General features: G+C 49.1%; 1 protein-coding gene and 1 pseudogene across 7 annotated transcripts in view; both read left to right on the top strand.

Moving 5' to 3' along the window:
* The window catches only part of KLHDC4 (kelch domain containing 4), a 60,514-nt gene that overhangs the window by 26,650 nt on the left and 10,553 nt on the right, over nt 1-23,311 (top strand). For 6 of the 7 annotated variants that reach the window (XM_074401107.1, XM_010333693.3, XM_074401128.1 and 3 more), the window contains 2 exons: nt 320-412; nt 6,276-6,435. In XM_074401107.1, the coding sequence (XP_074257208.1) occupies nt 320-412; nt 6,276-6,435 (253 nt within the window). The remainder of the gene's footprint in view (nt 1-319; nt 413-6,275; nt 6,436-23,311) is intronic. The other variant, XM_074401109.1, reaches the window with a different exon arrangement.
* On the top strand, nt 9,041-22,332 carry LOC141581688 (TIMELESS-interacting protein pseudogene; annotated as a pseudogene).

Raw genomic sequence — 23,311 nt, 5'->3', positions numbered from 1 at the left:
TGTTTCAAAATATTTCTCCTAGTCTGTCTTTTGCCTTTTTTTGAGGTTTTGTATTTTGACGGAGTCCAGTTTATAATATTCTACCTAAGAAATCTTTATGCACTCCAGGGTCATGGAGATCTTCCCTGTTTGATCCTGAAGTTTATAGTGGCTGGTGAGGCTCTCATCAGATGGTTTTGGTGCTCATGGCATTTAATTTGTGAGCAGTGAGTGCTCGCACAGCAGAAATCAGTGCGAAATTAGGTTTTGTTTGTTGTCATTTTTAGAGCAACCAGCAGTGAAGCAGGTTCATAGTGTTTTTCTGTTTCTTTGGTTTTAGATCAACAGGGGGTCCTTCGGGTCGGAGTGGACATCGGATGGTGGCCTGGAAGAGACAGTTGATCCTTTTTGGTGGCTTCCATGAAAGTACACGGTTGGTACCAAGAATGGAAAAATCTTTCTTTCCTGAAGCGTTAAGGGGTGGGCTTTTTACGGGAAGAACATTCTGAATACACAAAGATGTGCCCATTCTCCCACCTCCAGCTTCACCGGACCTTGGCGTGGGTAGCCACACAGGGCCTTGAGTATGAAGGGTCACATACCTGGTCTCGCACTGGCTTCATGCTGTGTTCGTATTGAAATTCTTTTTTTTTTTGAGACAGAGTTTCGCTCTTGTTACCCAGGCTGGAGTGCGATGGCGCGATCTCGGCTCACCGCAACCTCCACCCCCTGGGTTCAGGCAATTCTCCTGCCTCAGCCTCCTGAGTAGCTGGGATTACAGGCACGTGCCACCATGCCCAGCTAATTTTTTGTATTTTTAGTAGAGAGGGGGTTTCACCATGTTGACCAGGATGGTCTCGATCTCTTGACCTTGTGATCCGCCCGCCTCAGCCTCCCAAAGTGCTGGGATTACAGGCTTGAGCCACCGCGCCCGGCCGTATTGAAATTCTTAACCTTGTTTAACAAGGGACCCTACATTGTAGTTTTACACCAGGCCCTGCAAATGATGTGGCTAGTTCTATGTAAAATGGGGTTTTGGCTAGGCGCAGTGGCTCACACCTATAATCCCAACACTTTGGGAGGGTGAGGCAGGTGGATCACTTGAGGTCAGGAGTTTAAAACCAGCCTGGCCAACATAGTGAACCCTTTCTGTACTAAAAATACAAAAATTAACTAGGCATGGTGGCAGGCTCCTGTAATCCAGCTATTCAGGAATCTGAGACAGGAGAATCGCTTAAACCAAGGAGGTGGAGGTTGCAGTGAGTTGAGATCCTGCCACTGCACTGCAGCCTGGGTGACAGAGTGAGACTTTGTTTAAATGAATGAATGAATGAATGAATACATGGGATTCTAAAACCTTACCCAGGTTCGGAATACTTTGGAGTACTGGTTAGAGTGCTGATTGTGGCTCTGACTCAGGGCTGGAGTGAGGCCCAAGAGCCTGCATTTTAACAAGATCCCAGGTGATGCTGACGTTGCTGGCCAGTGGATCTCACTTTGAGAGCCACTGGTCTGTAGTAACTTAAAAACACTCCTGTCCGGGAAAGCAGCAATAGCATACCTTCCACAGTGATACCCTAAGAGGATGCCAGTAGTTCTCTGTTGATGTCATGTGGATGTTGGTGCAGCCGGCATGGCTGCCCAGGGTGAGCCACGGGCGCTCTGATTGTTGTAGGCCTGTCGTCTGCTCATGTATATTCTTTTTTTTTTTTTTTTTTTTTGAGACGGAGTTTCGCTCTTGTTACCCAGGCTGGAGTGCAATGGCGCAATCTCGGCTCACCGCAACCTCCGCCTCCTGGGCTCAGGCAATTCTCCTGCCTAAGCCTCCTGAGTAGCTGGGATTACAGGCACGCGCCACCACGCCCAGCTAATTTTTTGTATTTTTAGTAGAGACGGGGTTTCACCATGTTGACCAGGTTGGTCTCGATCTCTCGACCTTGTGATCCACCCGCCTCGGCCTCCCAAAGTGCTGGGATTACAGGCTTGAGCCACCGCGCCCGGCCTCATGTATATTCTTGAGCTTCCTTAGTTCAGTCCAGAAAAGCAAGATGCAGGGGAGCTGGTTATCCCTGTTGGTGTCACAGGTGCAGTAGCATTCTGGGTAAGGTGAAGGCCATCTTTTCTGAAGGACTTTCTGCTGGCTTCCTGCGGTGTGAGAGACAATGGCTGTCTTTATCTCCGGGGCCTCATTTGAAGCTCTTTCTCTACTGGTCCTTTCGGAAATAGCATCTCGATGGATGTGATGGTGCCAGTCACACCTTTGTCGCATTGCGAGTCCAGTTGTGCGTTCTGGTGATTCTTGGTGCATCATGATAAGTCTCTTCAGCCATGTGGGGAAGACTGTGTTGGGTGGGTGAGGAAGGGCAGGTGATGGAATTTTTCAGCTTCCCCCCACCATGGGCTGAGACACTGTGGTATGGACTGGGCTCAGTTATGGTTTCAGAATTTCTTTTTTTTTTTTTTTTTTATTTGAGATGGAGTTTCGGTCTTGTTGCCCAGGCTGGAGTGCAGTGTGCGACCTTGGCTCACTGCAACCTCCACTTCCTGGGTTTAGGCGATTCTCTTGCCTCAGCCACCTGTGTAGCTGGAATTACAGGTGTCCACCACCATGCCCAGCTAATTTTTATGTTTTTAGTAGAGACCGGGTTTCACCATGTTGGTAAGGCTGTTCTCAAATGACTGACCTTAAGTGATGTGCCTACCTCAGCCTCTCAAAATGCTGGGATTACAGGCGTGAGCCACCACGCCTGGCCAGGTTTCAGATTTTCTTTACAAATATATTCTCATTAATGTTGTGAATTGGGGGGAAAGGGGCTCCAAATGCTTAAATACTTTACAAGGGGGGAAATTTTAAGAATGTAATTCAGATTAAAAGGTATTTAAGGCCGGGCGCAGTGGCTCCTGCCTGTAATCCCAGCACTTTGGGAGACTGAGGTGTGTGGATCACTTGAGGCCAGAAGTTTGAGGCCAGCCTGGTGAAAACCCGTCTGTACTAAAAATACAAAAAAATTGGTCAGGTGTGGTGCACACGTGAAATCCCAGGTACTCAGGGAGGCTGAGGCAAAAGAATTGCTTGAACCTGGTATACAGGTTGAGGTAAGCCGAGATTGTGCTATTGCACCCTAGCCTGGGTGACAGAATAAGACTCCGACTCAAAAAGAAGTATCTTAGTGTGTTTTCTGTGGCTGTAACAGAATACCTGCGAATGGGTAATTTTTAAAAAGAGGTTTCACTGGCCGGGCGCGGTGGCTCAAGCCTGTAATCCCAGCACTTTGGGAGGCCGAGGCGGGTGGATCACGAGGTCAAGAGATCGAGACCATCCTGGTCAACATGGTGAAACTCCGTCTCTACTAAAAATACAAAAAATTAGCTGGGCATGGTGGCACGTGCCTGTAATCCCAGCTACTCAGGAGGCTGAGGCAGGAGAATTGCCTGAACCCAGGGGGCGGAGGTTGCAGTGAGCCGAGATCGCGCCATTGCACTCCAGCCTGGGTAACGAGAGCGAAACTCCGTCTCAAAAAAAAAAAAAAAAAAAAAAAAAAAGAGGTTTCACTGTATGCTAGCACACACGTGGGAACTAATCCAGTGTTGCAGCAGCAGCAGCAGCAGCAGCAGCTCACGCTAGCGGAGAACCGCGCCAAGCTGCTCACGAGGAGTGCGCCCCTGACCTACACACCTCTCCCAGGCCTCTTTCCCAACACTGCACTCTGGGGATCAGAGCATGAGTTTGTCGGGGACAAATTCAAACCATAACAAGGCATGGTTTTGTGTCCTCAAAGGAGTTACCTGGATGGGACAGTGCTATCATTTTGAATGGTTTGCAAATGTTTTTATACTCATTCTCTTCAAGAACAAGCTGTCACTAGCAGGTCATCATCTCACATTAAAGACGAGAAAGCTGCTGGGCTTCGTGGCTCAGCACCTTGGCCTCCCAGAGTGCTAGGATTTCAGTACTTGGGAGGCCAAGGCTGGTAGATCACCTGAGGTAAGGAGTTCAAGACCAGCCTGGCCAACTTTGCAAAACCCCATCTCTGCTAAAAAATAAAAAATTAGGCATGGTGGGCACCTGTAATCCCAGCGACTTTGGAGACTGAGGCAGGAGAGTCGCTTGAACCCAGGAGGCGGAGGTTGCAGTGAGCCGAGATGGTCCACTGCACTCCAGCCTGGGCGACAGAGAGAGATTTATGTAAGGAAAAAAAAAATAAGACTAGGAAGCCGAGGTAACTCATAAGTTACTCAGCTCACTGTAGCCTCCACCTTCCAGGTTCAAACTGTGTGCCTCATCTTCCCAAATAGCTGGGATTATAGGTGCTTGCCCCCAAGGCTGGCTAGTTTTTTGTATTTTTAGTAAAGACATGGTTTCTCTATATTGGCCATGCTAGTTTTGAACTCCTGACCTCAAGTGATCCACCTGCCTTAGACTTCCAAAGTGCTGGGATTACAGGCATGAGCCCAGTGCGCCCAGTATATTTATCTGAAAACCAGGTGTGGCAACTGGTGCTGGGTAGACACCCTGTGACTTTTCCTGCTTCACACAAAACAGCAACGAGGAGGAGAAAACCAGGTACTTCAGACTAGGGCTAGAGCTGCTTGCTGTTCCATGTTTTCTCTCCTTAAATCAGTTCCGCTCTCCTTTTTGAGTAGCTGAAGAGCAGCGTCTTACTCTTTTACAATTATTCTGTCAAAGTCCCGCGTTAGGACAGGACGTTCTGGGTGTGCCACGGAGTCTCCCCATCCCTCCAGCAAAGCTGCCGCTTCCCTATGCAGTCTGCGTGCTGGGTCCGGCAGGTAGTGAGCAAGGCAGGAAATGTTAAGGGCATTCTGTTAACATCCCTCGTTGCCTTGCTGTGTTCTCAGGTGCAGAGGATTGGCTCCTGCGGTCTGCAGTTTTCTGAGAGCGCCTAGCCCCCTTGCTCAGCCTGCATTCCACTCGGTGTCCTACCGAGCTTCCTGCCAGGCTGCGCCTCCCTCCCTTCTGATCATTCAGTTAAATGTGTCGTTCACTGCTGCCCTTCAAGTTGCACACCTAGTAACCTAATGTAACTGTGCTTGTGTTGACTGTGTGAGGAAATACAGTATGGCTTTCAGATTAAATTCCTATGCCTCGCTCTTTTTCTGGCTGGAACCATGGAGGGTGCAGAAGAGAAGGTTCCTGCTGTGCCAGAAACCCTTAAGAAACAGCGAAGGAATTTCACAGAGCTGAAGATCAAGTGCCTGAGAAAGAAGTTTGCCCAAAAGATGTTTCGAAAGCCAAGGAGGAAGCTTACCTATTAGAAATCGAAGTTCTGTCATAAGGAATATAGGTAGATGTGCAGAACCGAAAATTGAATGCGAGGATGGCAAGGAAAGCTGGCAACTTCTGTATACCTACAGAACCCAAATGCATTGGTCATCAGGATCAGAGGTCTCAGCAGTGTGAGGCCACAGGCCAGAAAGGTGTTGCAGCTTCTCCTTCCTCACATCTTCAGGGGAACCTTTGTGAAGCTCAACAAAGCTTCCGTTACCAGGCTGAGGATTAGAGCCATATATTGCATGTGGGAACCCAAATCTGAAGTCAGTAAATGACTGATCTTCAAACGTGGATTATGACAAAATCAGTAAGAAGTGAATTCCTTTGACAGATAACGCTTTGATTGCTTGATCTCTTGGAAAATGTGGCATCATCTGCATGGAAGATCTGATTCATCGGATGTATACTGTTGGAAAACGCTTCAAAGAAGCCAGTAACTTCCTGTGGCCCTTTGAATCGTCTTCTCCACAAGGAGGAATGAAGAAAAAACCACCGGTTTTGTAGGAGATGGAGATGCTGGAACAGGGAGGACCAGATCAACAGGCTTCTTAAAAGAATGAACTAAGGTGTCTACCATGATTATTTTTCTAAGCTGCTCAGTTAATAAACAGTACCAGCTCTCAAATTGGAAAAAAAAAAAGTTCCTGTGCATTTGTGGGTCAGCATTATTTCTGGTTTTCAAATGTAAACTCACGTGCTTGCGGTCCTTTCATGTAGATTCACACTTCAGTTAAACAGGTGACTTGGTAAAAGTGTTGGGCTGCCTCCAGGTGGTTAGCGTCAAGATTGAAGTCTGGGAGATACGGCAGGTGTCTGTGGCTTGCTGCAGGGAAAACGCCCACGTTTCCGTGTTGGTTGTTATGTTGGTGTGAGAGCAGAGGAGAAAAATGGTGTGAGGTTTTTCCAAACAGTAGGAAATTTACCTTTAGTTTAAATCAGGTTGTTTTTAATGTCAGCGTTTTTTCCAGAGTTGCTGGTCCTGACGATGTTGCTTTGTTCTAACCAGGGATTACATCTATTACAACGACGTGTATGCCTTTAACCTGGACACCTTCACGTGGAGCAAGCTGTCCCCGGCTGGGACGGGGCCCACACCCAGATCAGGCTGCCAGATGTCCGTCTCTCCTCAAGGCGGCATCATCCTCTACGGGGGCTACTCGAAACAGGTAGGTGCGGCGTGAGGACACGTGCATTCTTTTCTGTGGCCTCCAGTTTCATCAGCGGATGACTCATTGGTTTCATATCAACAGTTCTCTTTATTGAATTAGAAATGGAGATGGTGTTCCTCTGTGAACTTGGTGCGACTGTTAGGGCCATATGTTCTCATCCACACTCCTCTCAGCAGTGCAGTGTGAACGACTCCGCGTTCCGAAGGTCTCCTTCCTGCCTCGTAGGCAATCACTACTGCATAGTAGTTCCTGTGGAATGAAATTCTCCGCACTCCTGTTCATGGGATTTTTTCTTTTGTAAGCTGGGAACAGCGCCGACAGGAATGTTATTGCACCCACCTGCTGGTGGAGCATGTGCTCCGCATGGGTGCTAGTGTCTCCTGCTGGTGAGGCGTGTTTTTCCACATGCACACCGGGGCGTTCTGCTCCTGGGGCATGTTTTTCCACATGCACACCAGGCATTTGGCACGTGGGGCATGATTTTCCACATGTACACCGGGCATTCGGCTCGTGGGGTGTGATTTTCCATATGCACACCTGGCATTCTGCTCGTGGGGCGTGATTTTCCACATGCACACCGAGCATTCTGCTCGTGGGGCGTGATTTTCCACGTGCACACCCGGCATTCTGCCCGTGGGGCGTGATTTTCCACATGCACACCAGGCATTCTGCTTGTGGGGCGTGGGCTCTGTAGATGTGGCTGGCGCAGGCTCAGTCCTCGGCACCCTAGTGTTCCTGTTGCTTCACTCGCATTTCACACCTCACCAACCTTTACATTTTTGTGAATCTGAGAGGCACAAAATGGTATCTCATTGTAGGGTTTTACGAAATCCTTTATAGTTTGAAAACTTTCTGACACAGCTAAGTTCAGAGTTTTCCAGGGAATACTTATGTACTCCTCCTAGGTCCTTCCATTAAGATTTTGCTGTACTTGCTTCATCACGTGTCTGTTTACATAGCTGTACCCTTCGCCATCTCTCCATTGTCTTTTTTGATGTATTTCACAGGGAAGTGCAGACGTCCTCCCTGTAAATACTCCAGCATGCATATGATCAAGTTGAGGTCCAGGGTCATTTCTTATGCATAACTTACCCCAGCGAGGGCATGCGTTCTTGTTTTTTTTTTTTTTTTTTTTTTGAGACAGAGTCTTGTTCTGTCGCCCAGGCTGGAGTGCTGTGGGGCAATTTCGGCTCACTGCAGCCTCCACCTCTTTGTTTCAGACGATTCCCTTGCTCCAGCCTCCTGAGTAGCTGAGACTACAGGCATGAGCCACCATGCCCAGGTAATTTATTTTTTGTATTTTTTGTAGACATGGGGTTTCACCATGTTGGTCAGGCTGGTCTCGTAATCCTGACCTTGTGATCCACCTGCCTCTGCCTCCCAAAATGCTCTGATTATAGGCGTGAGATACCGCGCCCTGCCCGAGGGCACACATTCTTACAAGTGTGCACACCGTGTGACCCACACCCTGGTCCTGCCCTGCCTTTACCACTTGGCTCCCCTGCCCTCACCCCCGGAGGTGAGGCTGCTCTGATTTTCCTGCCGTATCAGATCTGCCTGTCCTGGAGCGTCTGCTAAACACAGTCACCCAGATTTGAGCAAATCTCACTCAGTGAGCTTTTCAGACTCACATATGCTGCCTGTTTTTGTTCATTGCTGCTTCGTGCTGAGAAGTGTTCCATGAGATGACTATCCCACAGTTTGTGGTTCTGTTTTTCGCTGATGGACACCTGGGCTGTTTCCATTCTTGGGAAGATGCAGCCCTTGGATTAGCCGTGAATAAAGCTGCTATGGGCATGTCCATGTGAGTCTTTGTGTGGCTACATGTTGGTTTCTCTTGGGTAAATGGGTATCTACAGTGGAACTGCTGCACCCTAGGGTGGGTGTGGGTGTTATGTAATAAGGATTGGTCAGCTGTCTTCCCAAAGCAGTGGCCAGTTCTACTTGTGCTGGAAATGTCAGGGAGTACTGGTTGTTTTGGTTCTTATCAGCCTGATGGCATCAGTCTTTATGTTTTCAGCCATTCTGGTGGATGTGTGGTATCTTGTGGTTTTAATTCATATTTCTCTGAGGACTGCTGGTGTTGAGTGCTTTTTGTGAGCTTACTGGTCATATGTACATTGTCCCTGAAGTGTGTGTTCACAGCTTCTGCTGTTTGTAATGGGTTGTATTTTTGTTAGCAAGGCGCAGAGGTGCATTCTGGAGAGTAGGCCCTTTCAGGTGTGTGTATTACAATCACCCTCCCAGTAGTGGCCTGCCTAGTTGCCTTCTTAAGTGTTTGTTAATGAGTAAAAGGAGTTTTGATAAAATCTAATTTTTTATGTTTTTCTTTTATGATTGTTACTATCTGTGATACCTTGTTTATTTTCAGTAACAAAGATTTTCTTAAATTTTTCTCTAATAATTACATGGTTTTACAATTAGTCCTGTGATAAATAATTAGTCCTGCCCTGAAATAATTCTCAAGAGTAGCATGAGGTGTAGGTATTGAGGCTCATCCATTTCCCCCACAGATACTCATCTATCTCGGCATCATCTCTTGCAAAGGCTTTAGGCTGGGCGTGGTAGCTCACATCTGTAATCACAGCACTTTGGGACGCTGAAGCAGGTGGATCACTTGAGGTAAGGAGTTCGAGACCAGCTTTGCCAACATGGTGAAATCCTGTCTCTACTTAAAAAATACAAAAATTAGCCGGGAGTTGTGGCACATGCCTGTAATCCCAGCTACTCCGGAGGCTGAGGCAGGAGAATCGCTTGAACCCGGGAGGCAGAGGTTGCAGTGAGCCAAGATTGTGGCACTGCACTCCAGCCTGGGCAATAGAGCGAGGCTCTGTCTCAAAAAAGAAAAAAAGGCCTTTTATTCCCCGTTGAATACCTTAGGAACCTTTGTTGGAAATCATGTGACTGCAGGAGTATAGTTCTGTTGCTGGGCTCTGTTGTGATCCAGGTCAGTCCTGATGCCAGTATCTCACCATCCTTGCTTTTACGCCTTCATAGTAATTCCTGGAGTACCAGTCATTCAACTGCTGCTTTTTAAAGTTGTTTTAACTGTTCGGGGTTCTTAACATTTCTGTATATGTTTTACCATGAACTTGCAGATATCTAACAAAAAAGGGCAAAAAACCTTTGCAGGAGCCTGCCGGAAATCATGATAGAGTTTCTTTCAATCTGTAGGTGAATTTAGGGAGGTTTGATAACTTTGAGTCTTCCAATCCTTGAACAAGGATTATCTCTCCATTTATTTTGGTTTTCTTTTCTTTTTTCTTTTTTCTTTTTCTTTTTTTCTTTCTTTTTTTTTTTTTTTTTTTTTTTAAAAGAGACGGAGTCTCTCTCTGTCACCCAGGCTGGAGGTTAGTGGTGCCATCTCGGCTCACTGCAATCTCTACCTCCCAGGTTTAAGCTATTCTCTGCATCAGCCTCCTGAGTAGCTGGGATTACAAGCGCCTGCCGCCATGCCTGGCTAAATTCTTCTGTATTTTTAGTAGAGATGAGGTTTCACCATCTTGGCCAGGCTGGTCTTAAACTTCTAATCACGTGATCTACCCACCTTGGCCTCCCAAAGTGCTAGGATTATAGGCATGAGCCACCAAGCCTGGCCTATTTTTGTTTTGTGTTGGATTTTTTTTTTTTTTTTTGAGTCAGGGTCTTACTCTTTCACTCAGGCTGGAGTACAGTGATGCCATCTTGGCTCAGTGCGGTCTAGGCCTGGGCTCAGGCAGTCCTCCCGCCTCAGCCCCACAAATAGCTGGTACTACAGGTGCACACCATTACGCCTAGCTAATTTTTATGTGTCTTTGTAGAGGTGGGTTTTGCCACATTGCCTAGACTAGTCTTGAACTCCTGGGCCTGTGCCCATCTTGGCCTCCCAGAATGCTGGGATTACAGGAGTGAGCTGCCATGGCCAGCCAGTTTTCTGTCATCTTTTTCAGCACTGTTTTTTATTTCTCAGTGTAAAGGACTTATATGTTATTAAATTTATGTTTATTGATGCTGTTGTCAGTGGAGTTTTTGAAATTATACTTTCCAATTATTTCTTGCTAATATATAAAAACACATTTTAGGCTGGGCACGGTGGCTCACGCCTGTAATCCCAGCACTTTGGGAGGCCAAGGTGGACGGATCACCTGAGATTGGGAGTTTGAGACCAGCTTGAGCAACATGGAGAAACCCCATCTGTACTAAAAATGCAAAATTAGCCAGGTGTGGTGACGCATGCCTGTAGTCCCAGCTACTCGGGAGGACGAGGCAGGAGAATTGCTTGAAGCCGGGAGGCAGAGGTGGCAGTGAGCTGAGATCGCGCCATTGCACTCCAGCCTAGGCAACAAGAGCAAAACTCCACCAAAAACAAAAAAACAAAAAAACAGAAAACAGAAAAAAAAAAAACCTTTTTTTGTATATTTGCCTTGTTTTTTGTGATCTTGCTGAATTTTATTTTTAGTTTATCAGATTCATTAAAATTATGAAAGCAATCATGTAATACCCAAATGGGACAGTTTTACTTACTCCTTTTTTTTCTTTATTTTTTTTTTCTGAGACGGAGTCTTGCTCTGTCGCTAGGCTGGAGTTCAGTGGCGTAATCTCTGCTCACTGCAACCTCCGCCTCCTGGGTTCAGGCAATTCTCCTGCCTCAGCCTCCCGAGTTAGCTGGGACCACAGGCACGTGCCACCAAGCCTAATTTTTTTTTTTTTGAGACAGAGTTTCGCTCTTGTTACCCAGGCTGGAGTGCAATGGCACGATCTCGGCTCACTGCAACCTCTGCCTCCTGGGTTCAGGCAATTTTTCTGCCTCAGCCTCCTGAGTAGCTGGGATTACAGGCACACGCCACCATGCCCAGCTAATTTTTTGTGTTTTTAGTAGAGACGGGGTTTCACCGCGGCCAGGATAGTCTCCATCTCTTGACCTCGTGATCCGCCCGCCTCGGCCTCCCAAAGTGCTGGGATCACAGGCGTGAGCCACCGCACCCCGCCTTGCTTACTCCTTTGGTATCGTTATGCCTTTGATTTCCTCATTTGTCTTACTGCAGCAGCTGGGGCCCCAGTGCAGTGTTGAATGGAAATGTGCAGTGAGATTTCTGGGGGCTATTCTATCCCATGAGGAAGGTGCCCAGACACCCACCGCCAGGACCACTGGCTATGGCTGATTCCCAGATGTCCTTTACATTCTGTGTTGTGTTCTTCTAGGAATTTCTGTTATAAATGAGTCGGAACATTTTGATAAATCCATTATCTGCATTTATTGATCATACGGCTTTTCTCTTTCAGTTTTTTAAACAACTATTTTAACTACATTTTACAAGTTTTATCAATGAATTTAAAATAGATTCTCATTTCCTTTGTGGCTGTATTGAACTGTGGATTGCTTCAGTGTGTTGTTTAATTTTCAGGTCGTTGAGATTTTCCCACGTCTTTTTTTTTTTTTTTTTTTTTTTTTTTTGAGATGGAGTTTCGCTCTTGTTACCCAGGCTGGAGTGCAATGGTGCGATCTCGGCTGACCACAACCTCTGCCTCCTGGGTTCAGGCAATTCTCCTGCCTCAGCCTCCTGAGTAGCTGGGATTACAGGCACACGCCACCATGACCAGCTAATTTTTTGTATTTTTAGTAGAGACGGGGTTTTACCACGTTGACCAGAATGGTCTCGATCTGTTGACCTCGTGATCCACCCGCCTTGGCCTCCCAAAGTGCTGGGATTACAGGCTTGAGCCACCGCGCCCGGCCCGAGATTTTCCCACGTCTTATTGGTCATGACTTCTGCTTATTCCGTTGTGACTAGAGAATATATTCTTTGTGAATTCAGAATGGCATCTCTGCCTGTTGGGAGCATGTTAAGATACAGCGGCTTTCTGTGTGTTGAGCCTGGCGCCTGCAGCCTGACTGATGGTCAGTTATTCTAGTGATTGGTCTTCGAGGTGCTTTCAGGTTTTCTGTCTCGATGTGCCATTTGCAGATGGGTTTCTTCCCCTCCAGTCCTCGCAGCATTCGGTTTTTCTTTCCTGCCTGCTGTGGTATGTGCAGTGTCCTGAGAAGGTGTCTTCTCTGGACACTGGAAAGAAAGGCTGGCCCAATACTTCTGGGCTGTTTTGTGAGCAGAGCTCCCTCAAGGAAGACAGGTAACCCCCCTAGAGTCAGCCTAGGTCTTTCTGAGTGGGTATGTCCTCCTGCGTGTGATTGTGAGACCATGGCCAGCATCCCGTGCCTCAGTTTCCCTCCTGGAGCGGCAACCTGTGTGTTGCAAGTGGAGGTGTGCCTCTAGACCCCCTTCTTCTCTGTAGTTCTTCCCACCAGGGGATTTGCTTTCTTGCAGCTATAGGAAAATGCTCTTTGTTTTTAGCTTCAACTGCAAAACATGGAAGACACTGAATGCTTATTTAGTGTACGTCAAGTGTCCTTTTAGGTGGTCAAGTTTAGGATTCGGGATGTGTTACTGAGTGTTCACTTCATAAAGTGTGTGACTTGGGGTCTCTGTAAGCTTTAAATTTCATTCTTACTGGCCAAGACTGCAGCTAAGAGGCCCAAGTGAGTACCAACTGTCCTAGAGCAGGCAGACCCATGAAGAGGGAGGCACAGGGTGGGCTGGGACCTAAGGATTGGAAGGAAGGAGATGGTTAGGGTGAATTTCCAAACAAGAGGAAGTTCGTGAGCAACGGAGGAGGGTTGGAATCATGCAGAGTGCGTCTGGTAAAGTCGGCGAACCCGCCGTGGCCGGAATTCAGAGGTCTGTGAGGACGGCAAGAACCCTGAATGTTGGGGGGCATTGAGCTCCTCCCTAGGGAACTGTTGTCAGCAAGGCAGTGCCTGAGAGGGAGCGGGTGCTCTGCTGGCACAGATAGTGCAGGGTTCAGGCGGGAGGCTGGCAGGGCAGGTCAGTTAAGGAACAGCAAGCCTGCTAATGGCCAGTCTGCAGTAAGCACTTCCTAGATGTGACATGTGGAAAGGAGATGGCTTGGGACTGGTGTTGTGTGTGACTGCATTATTGATGGGTAGGCTGATGGAGGTAGGAAGGACGCCTTCGCACCAGGGAAGCTGGCAGTGGCTGCATTTTTCCTTTCACCTCATTTCTTAAGCGGCACCAAGGAAGTGTCAGACTATCCGTGTCAGGCCTGTGTTTTCCTGTTGCCTAGTTAGATAATGAGAATCATGTATTTGTGAGCCATCGCTTATTTATGTAAATAGCGTAGACCCCAAGCAGTGGGGCCCTTGTGCCTGGAGAGCTCCTGGGAGAAGCGTCTGTGGGTACTGAGCTGCTCCTGCAGTATCAGTGGAAAACATTTCTCCCAGATGGTTTTATGACCACTTGGATTCCAAGACCTAGTAGTAAACAGAAGGTTTCTGCCGTTGCTTTCAAATGTTTACAGTGGCTGGATGGGGTGGCTCACACCTGAATCCGATTTTTCTCTTGGTCATCTTTTGTTCTGGACAAAGAAAATCACCCTTATTTTCTGGAGTAGTGGCTGCATTGGTCAGGCTCGTCTAGATACTCTGACGTCCGGGAGGGCACTGAGAGCAGGCTGACTGGGCCAGAAGTTGGGCGGGATGCCTGGTGTAGTGCTTTATCCCAGCAGATGCTTCGTGGAGTGAGGCAGGATGGTGAGCAGTCAGACCGGCTAAGCTCGTATCACCGTCATCAGAATCCCGTCATCCTCAGCAGCTGCTGCCTCCAGCCGTGTGCACCCATCCTCAGTCGTACGGTGGATGATCTCAATCCACTTAGTTCAGTAGCTCTTTGCTCTGAGCCTGTGGCTTTTGGAGTTGAAGCGAAAAGCTTGTCTGTTTGGATTCATGGGGGATTTACTGGAATTAGTGAGAGATTTGAGTTGTGAATGGTATGGAGCGTAAAAAGAAGTGGGCTTAGGCTGAAGCAGGTGGTCAGCTGCGCGGTGGCAGCAGTGTGCAGGAACTGACGGAAACCTCGGCACGTGGCCTGTGCTTGAGCTTGGGGCTGGAGGAAGCTCATCCTTGCTCCAGCGTCATTACCCGCCACCCCGCATGCTCTGTCCTCGTGGCGGGACCCAGCTGTGCTGTGCTGCTGTGCAGCCCAGAGGCCAGAGAAGGCCCCACACACCATGGGCACACGCCTCTCCCCCACAGACCCCATCCATGCTCCCAGAGGGTCCTGCCAGCCGCCACCCACCCTCACTCACATTTCACTGAGCAAGTAGAGGTGGCTGGGAGAGCACTTGATCCCTGCCAGCTGCCATGTACTCTACTCTCCGCTCTCCTGCCAGAGCTTGTGCCTCCCTGGGGCCTGGTCTTTCTCCCTCTGCCGTCTCTGGACCATGCCACATGCAGTAGCCAGAGTGAGCTGCAGAGATGCAAGTCAGGCCAGTCTCCTCTGCACAGAACTCCCATGGTTCTGGGCTTCCATCCACCTTTGCGTCCTTGTCCTCCTACTCACCGCCCTCCCTGCTGGAGACAGACTTGGCTGTTGTCTCCCAGCCCAGAGAAGAGTCTCACAGGGCCGGATGTTTGTCCACTTGCATGCCCAGTGCCTGGACAGTGCCGTGCTTGACAGCGTTTCATCAGACCAAGCGGAGCCTTCTCTGACCCTGCTTCCGTGTGGCAAGGCTGCAGAGTTCTTTGACTTGTGAAGAGCCCAGGTTCATGAAATGGACAGTAGTGCTCAGAGCCTTGACCTTGGGGCTGGGCCTGGCTCTAGATTAAGAGGGATTCACAGACACCTGCCCACCTTCCTCCTCCCATAACCGGATCCCATCTCAGGCTCCCTCAGGAGATGCATCTGTGTAGCCTAGGGAGTACTTGAAACACCCCCCAGCGTCTGCACTGCCACGAAGAACTGACCTCTTTGGCGGTCACCTTAACCAGGTTTTGTGAATTCCAAGTCAGTCTGGGTCCAGGTAGTGCTTTTACTATGATGACTTGTATCCTAACAAAAGATACAACTTGTGGGACAACAGACACCCGGCCAGTATCCACATGTGCAAGGACGTAGTCCTTAGAGTGTGTCTTCTGGCATTGTGGGAGCTTCCAGAGAGGGGCTTGTCCCTCCTTCAGAGAATCGGAAAGGTTTCTAAGGAGAAGGTGGCACATGAGGCCAGCCTGAAGGGGAGATGCAGGTGTGACTGTAGAAATGGCATTTGGATGGGGATGGTGGAGGGGCGCAACCGTGGAAGGTTTATCACCTAGTGCTGAGGACGGGGCCCTCCTTCCTGGCTGAGTTTTGGTTTCAGCCATTGTCATCTGCCTTGTGGTCAGGAGACAGGGTCCGAGCACAGCCAGGAGAGGGCTGCTCTCCGCGTGCGTCACTGTTTCCATGCGGCCGTGGAGAACGCAGGAGATGCCAGAACTTCCTTCCATTTGCCACTTGGGAGTCGAGCTCCTGGAAGACCGCAATCAGACATCCCCGCACCGTCGGAAGTGTGAGGATCGTGTGGCTCGGGAGACCTGAGTCGTCATAAGTGTGGGGATTGTGTCACTCGAGACGCTGGTTGATCTCAGAGCCAGAGCTCCATCCCACTGGGCCCCTGAGCTCTGTGACCAGCTCTCCTGGGTCACTGGCTGCGGGATGGGTCAGCTTGTCTCGTGCTGGGGAATTGGGCACAGTAGTGGCTCTTACTCACGTCCCGATACAGATACATGACCACATCTGACCGTTTGTGGGTATATTTTTTAATGGAGAAGGTGAAAATAGTGAGTTTTGGAAAGTGCCAGAGGAAGTCTTGGCTGGAAGGTGTTGAGTGGCCGTTGGCCACGGTGCAGGTGGACGGAAAGGTGTGCTGGGGCCAGCTTAGGTACAGACGGCAGGCAGAGCCCTGTCCAGGTGGCGACAGTCACATAGTTGGACCAGGCTCCTCTGAGTGGAGAGGCAGGTGTGGTGGGGACTGCTGGCTGGTTCTGCGGAAGCCATCCTGGCAGCAGTGTCCCCAAAGAGCCTGCGGCTGTGGCAGCAGACAGGCACGGGCTTCTCGCACAGCCTCACAGACGGAGGCCAACCGGAAGTGATGCCGGGCGTAATTGGCAGGCTGTTACTTTAGCAGTAGCCCTGCCAAGAAGGTGTGCGCGAGCCCATGCTGTCACGTGACGAGTTGGTGGGAGTCCTCTTGTCATGGGTCCCTCTCTCACACAGCCCTGCGAAACCTGAGACGCCCGCTGTGCACTGAGGTGGTGCGGCATCTCCACAGGGGCGCATCACCTGTGCTTGTGTGAGGAGGAGGGCGCGGTGTGTGTGCTCGTTGCCTGCGCCAGCCATGCTCTTGATGGGCCGCTGGACCAGCGTCTAGTGACGGTGGTTTAGGAGCCGTCCCCAGGTACCTGGATGGACAGGCTCAGTGGTGAGGAGTTGGGGCTATGTGGGAAGGAGTGGCCCCTGTGGTTTGTGTTCACACACGTCTGCTTGGAATTGACACCCTCTCCCTGCCTGATTTTGTTCTCTGGGAACACCGGGGCTGCCTTCAGCGCTGTCCTCTCTGAGGACCACTCCCAGGCGCCTCCTCCGCCACACGTTCCGCAGCCGTAGACGGCCTTTATCCACCACTGCACCATTGGACCCCTCTGTGACCAGGCCTGAGCCAACAACGGGGTCCTTGGGGTGGCCCTGCAGTGGCTTCTGCTCTCCTGATGGTTGAAATGGGTTGGTGTCTGAGCTTGCAGCTGGGTGAGCTGAAGCGGCTGCACTGAGGACTTGCTGCAGGCTAAGCTAGGTGGCCTGTACAACATTCTGTGGGAGGTGGGGGTCCGTCAGGGGATGTGGCTGCAGGCTCAGCTAAGTGGCCTGTACAATATTCTGTGGGAGGCGGGGTGGCGTGTCAGGGGATGTGGCTACAGACTAAGCTAGGTGGCCTATGTTACATTCTGTGGGAGGTGGGTGGCCTGTCAGGGGACGTGGCTGCAGGCTAAGCTAGGTGGCCTGTGCTCCATTCTGTGGGAGGTGGAGCCCGTTGGGACGTGGCTTGTGTGGCCAGTGCCCTTCCAAACTTTCAGGCTCAGCTGTCCTGCGCTTTGGTGTCTCAGCTGGATGCTAAGTAATTCCAGAGACATCCCTGTTGCATTCACACTCAGTGTTGATGCTTGATGCCTCTCGCAGATGTCTTTGAAGTCCAGCCATAGTGTATTAGAGTGAAGTCTGATTAGAAAAAAAGCTTCTCTGTAGCGCCTCTGCCTGTTATGGTTAGGGCGGCATTAACACCAGCCCTTCCCAAGCTGCATGTGAAGGGCTCGTCCCTAAAACAGCAGTGACCCCGAGGTCCGTTTTATTCCCTAGACGGAAATTTGACGTCTCCAAAAATTCGTTCAGATTCTGTTGGCTTCTTTAATATAGTCTAATCGGTTTTTCTGGAAAGACTGCATGAATGCAAAGCTGGCTCGATGTCCATTAATAGAGCTTGAGCACAGGGGATCCAGACAAACAGGGCAGCAAGGCTGCTGTGTGTTATTTTCTTTGAAGATAGGTAAGTTGGATTTTGGGAAAAGCCACAACACTCCCAAGAGAAGAAATTGCTGTAGAAGAAGGAGTTAGAGGTTGTTGGGGAGGTCGACCCATGGCCCTGTTAGAGGGTGTGGCCGGCCAGCCCTCTGCTGAGAAGGAACTCATGGAAGGAACCTGTGAACGTGTGTGAGCAGAGCAGGCCTTCTAACATGCTCCAGTTCTCTGGCTTCCATGGTCTGGAGGGAAAGTACTGAAATACGGTAGCATAAAAGATTCCCCCAAAGGCTGGGCATGGTGGCTTACGCCTGTAATCCCAGCAGTTTGAGAGACCAAGGTGGGCGGATCACAAGGTCAAGAGATCGAGACCATCCTGGCCAACATGGTGAAACCCTGTCTCTACTAAAAATACAAAAAATTAGCCAGGCATAGTGGCGCATGCCTGTGGTCCCAGCTACTTGGGAGGCTGAGGTGGAAGAATCACTTTTACCCAGGAGGCGGAGGTTGCAGTGAGCCGAGATTGTGCCACTGCACTCGAGCCTGGCAACAGAGCAAGGCTCTGTTAGTTCTAAGAAGAAAGTGTTGCTGTCAACAAAACAAGACAGTTAACATAGACAGGTGCAGGGTACTACAAGGAGACAGAGACCTGCTGAAGCTAAGCAATGATGTAAGTGATGACAAACGGAGACGTCACTGAATTCCTTCCTTGTCCCCCCAGCTGATGAAGTCTCTGGGTTTCAGTTCAGGTCCCAATAATGCTAGGCCTTCAGGTTTGGAAAAGCAGGCACAGAAATGACAGCCATTTTCTATCAACCTGCTACAAAAAGAGACTAGTCTCAATTGCTGTCTGTAGTGTTTAGAAAGTGCATCACTTGAATTGCACAGATGTTTCCAGGAGAATAAAAGAGACCCACACCCGGTTTTCACTTACTGAGATTCAGGTCGCTCTGAAGCCATCTTAGTTTTAGGACACTCGGGCCCAGGTGAAAATCCAGAGTCTTTGTGGACAGTGGATCATTTTCATGTTTCAAAAGGAAAATGTTTTTCTTCCATTATAGTAAATACAGTACATATTAGCTATAAGAAAGGGAACTGTAAACAAATATTTCCTTGCTTTACCAGATGGGAGGGCCTAGAAACCCTACTCCCAGCAGCAGTGTACACATCCAGTGTCCAAATCTTGGTCTCTTTCTTTAGTTTTTAAAGTTTTTTGTTGTTGTTGTTGTTTTTTGTTTTTGAGACGGAGTTTTTTTTTTTGCTCTTGTTACCCAGGCTGGAGTGCAATGGCGCGATCTCGGCTCACCACAACCTCCACCTCCTGGGTTCAGGCAATTCTCCTGCCTCAGCCTCCTGAGTAGCTGGGATTACAGGCACGCCCCACCATGCCCAGCTAATTTTTTGTATTTTTTTTAGTAGAGACGGGGTTTCACCATGTTGACCAGGATGGTCTCGATCTCTGGACCTCGTGATCCACCCGCCTCGGCCTCCCAAAGTGCTGGGATTACAGGCTTGAGCCACTGCGCCCGGCCAATTTTTAAAGTTTTTGAAACAAGGTCTCGTTCTGTCATCCAGGCTGGAGCTGTGGCACAATCCTGGCTCACTGCAGCCTCTGCCTTTCAGGCTCACGTGGTCCTCCTACTTCAGCCTTGGGAGTAGCTGGGGCTGCAGTTGCATGCCACCACGCCTGGCTGATTTTTGTAGTTTGTGGTAGAGATGGGTTTTTGCCATTGCCCTGGCTGGTCTTGAACTCCTGAACTCAAGCAGTCTGCCCCACCTTAGCCTCTCACAGTCCTGGGATTACAACGAATGTTGGTTTTCAATGGTATTCTCTATTAAAGGGAACCAGGACTTCCTGAAGAAAGGGCTAATTTTAGGGCTGAGCAGAGGTATACGGGAAGAGTTGAGCATCTTATGGTGCCAGAGCCTAAGGAAGTGCTTAAAGAAACCCACCAAGAAGGTGCAAGTCACAGGGACCCAGGAACAGCCATAAAGGCTCCCGAGTGGCAGCTCTGTGTTATTGAACAACGCGAGTAACAAAGATGGGTGATGACAGAGCATAGCCAGTCTCTCCTCTGTGTCTGCATCCACGAGAAAGGAGCGTACCCAAAGTCTGTGTCAATATCCACGAGACCAAAGCATGTACCCAAAGTCTGTGTCAATACTATGAGACATAGAGTGTACCAGAAGTCTGTGTCAATATGTGTGAGACAGAGTGTACCTGAAGTCTTGGTCAGTATCCACGAGACATGGACCGTACCCAGCCTACATCAGTATCCACAAGACGATAGCATGTACCCAAAGTCTGTCAGTATCTATGAGACATAGAGTGAACCGGAAGTCTGTCAATATCTGTGAGACGTAGTGTGAACCAAAGTCTTTGTCAGTATCCGTGAGACAGAGTGCACCTGATGTCTGTGACAATATCCAGGTATCCAACTCTGTCAGTAAAATCTTCAAACCGCAGTTTAGGGAACTGTCTCTGTGCACAGTGCTCTGTGTGTCTGATGAGCATCTTCAAGTCTTCAGCCTCATGACCTTTACCTTTGAATTTTGCTTTATCAAACGCGTGCCTTAAGGCTGGAAGTCCTCTCAGTATCCAGCTTTGGTGTATTTCTGTCAGCTGTTCTCTCTGGAGGTGCAGGCACAGGTGCTCCACTTCCTGACTCTTCATCAGGCTCAGCTACTTACATGAGACACGGAGCATACCCAAAGTTACATCAATATCCACAAGACCACAGTGTGTACCCAAGTACCCAAAGTCTGTGTCAATATCTGTGAGACATAGAACGAACCAGAAGTCTACATCAATATCCATGAAATTGAGAAAAGAGAATGAGAATACCATATTCAAATGAGAATACCATTGAAAACCAACATTCGTTGTAATCCCAGAACTGTAAGAGGCCAAGGTGGGCAGACTGCTTGAGTTCAGGAGTTCAAGACCAGCCTGAGCATGAAATTGAGCATGATTGACGTACCAGATTATGTGATGAAATTTTTCCTCCTTTCCCACGTCCAACCTCTCCATGAGGCCAGGCGTCCCCCAAGTCTGCGTCAATATTCACAATACATAGAGCGTACCGAAGTCTATGTCAGTATTCACAAGACGTAGAGCGTACCGGAAGTCTTCATCAGTACCCAGGGACCACAGAGTATGGCTGAAGTCTACGTCAATATCCACGAAACGTCAATATCCACGAAACGTAGAGCGTATCCGAAGTCTGTCAATACCCTTGTGACCGCGGAAGCATGACCACAGTTCGTGTCAGTATCTGTGAGTCCATAGAGCATAGCCCAAGAGAAACTGCCAGACACGACCTCAACCAGACGGTCAAGGTCAGGGTCTACCGCGATGAGTCCTGTTGATGGTATAGACCCTTGATGGGACTTGATGAGATGGGCACTTCATCCCTGGGGTCATCCTGATGATTCATAACCCCAGTCTAATCATGAGAAAGAGAGCAGACAGTCCCAGTAGAGGGGCACTCTATAACACCCAAGCTGTCTACATTGCTATCATGGTCCTCAGAAAAAAGGGGACCTGGAGAAGCTCACGGCCCAGAGGAACCTGAGGAAGCAAGAGGACAAAATGGCCTGTGGGACCCTGGGTGGGATGGCGGGGCAGGAGGACCTGAGGAGCCCTGGGGGCTCTGAATGAAGCGTGGGCTTCAGTCACGGGAACGGGTCAGTGCTGGTTCCTGAGCCGTCACGAGGGCACCAGGGAGAAGAAGGTGTTGGTGCCCAGGGGACACTGGTGTAGGCCTGTGGGAGCTCTTGGTACTGTCGTCTCGATTTTCTGTAAACATGAAACTTCTAAAATAATGTATTAAAAATAGAGAATTAGGCTTTCTGCATGAGAGGAAAAGATGCTAGAACCAGAGGAGAATGGCATGATTGACATACCAGATTATGAGCATGTAAAAGATGAAATTTTTCCTCCTTTCTCACGTCCAGCCTCTCTTGAGAGACAAGATGGTGAAGGAGCTGAGCCTGATGAAGAGTCAGGAAGTGGAGCACCTGTGCCTGCACCTCCAGAGAGAACAGCTGACAGAAATACATCCAGGCTGGATGCCCAGAGGACTTCCAGCCTTAGGCATGTGTTTGATAAGCCAAACTTCAAAGGCGGATGTCATGAGGCTGAAGACCTGAAGACGCGCTTCAGACACACGGAGGCACTGTGCACAGAGACTGTTCCCTAAACTGTAGCTTGAGGGTTTTATTGACAGAGTTCAATACCTGGGAAGTAAAAAGGAAGTTTAGACCTGTTTAAAACGAATTCGGCTTCATCTTCCTATTTTACATGAAGATTTGTTAGCAGTAGTGATGAAGTTGTGGAAAGTAATGAACGTACGGTCACTGCTGCTGAGTGAGATCCCTTTCTGACAAACTCATCTTCTGAGTCAAGTGAAAGCCTAACGGAAGAGCAACAACAAAGAATTGAGATAAACAACTGGCCTTGGAGAGAAGGCTGGCAGAGCTGCGGAGTACTGGTCAGTCCCTGGGAAATGAATGTTAGTGAACACACCCAGGGCACAGCTCAATACTGATGAGGGTCAAATGGATTAAGCGAGGACATTCTAGACAATTCATGTAATGATGCTGTTGCTAATACTTTAAATGAAAGGGAGAAATTAAAATTAGAGGAAACACTGCTGGATCAATCTTAAAAATGTGCCATAGTAACTTGATGCTTCATTCAGAAATGTTACTGAAGCTGGCTAAGTTTCCAGTAAGAAAGTGTATCTGTTAACTCACCATCCGGCAAGCTTGGTGTTGCTATGCATTTTTCTTTGAGTGAAAATCCTTAGGTAGTAAAACTTTTACAGATTATTGTTTAAAAAAAATAGAGAATTAAAGTGTAGACAGATACAGAGATGAGATGGAAATGGACTGGGTCCTTCCACCCAGGGCACGCGTTTTGCTGGGCGTCTCCCTTACCACCTTAGGTCTGAGGTAAAGGTTGTGGCGCCAGGACATAGATCGTGGGTGCTGGGGAATGGTATGCCTGGTTGGGCCGGGGTGCTGAGGCTCACTTGAGGCAGAAGACTAAGGGTTAAGGGACATGGACTTTATTGTTCTCGAAGCTTAGAGAAGTCTTTAAGTGGGCAGTGGCTGCCTTCTGCACACAGTAGTAACTTGATTTATGCTCCAAAGCCTGAATCATGTTGTTTGAAAGGTGGCGAGAACTGAGACTCTGCTGGAACCAGGAATGAAGAGCAGCTCTCTAGTGTTTTAGAGGCCCCAGGGCTGCCGTGGAAGCTGTGTGCGCTCTGATGAGCACGCTGGTGTACTGTGTGATCGTGGCCATTGGAAAGGTGGCCCCTTCAGATGGCCCCAGTCTTAGGGATGATGCCTGTCTGTCAGGTGGCAGCAGCACTGAGCACACTGCAGGCACACTTTGGAGTTTTAGGGTGGTCTGCGGGAAAGGCCTCCAGTCCCTTCTGTCCGAAATGAGCCCACAGCGAGGGTGGCTGTGAGCAGTCACTATAGGTGCC

Source organism: Saimiri boliviensis, chromosome 1 (assembly GCF_048565385.1).
Source record: "Saimiri boliviensis isolate mSaiBol1 chromosome 1, mSaiBol1.pri, whole genome shotgun sequence".
NCBI classification, from domain to species: Eukaryota; Metazoa; Chordata; class Mammalia; order Primates; family Cebidae; genus Saimiri; species Saimiri boliviensis.
Note: the sequence above shows the minus strand (reverse complement) of the source record. Positions and strands in the feature narration are given on the sequence as shown.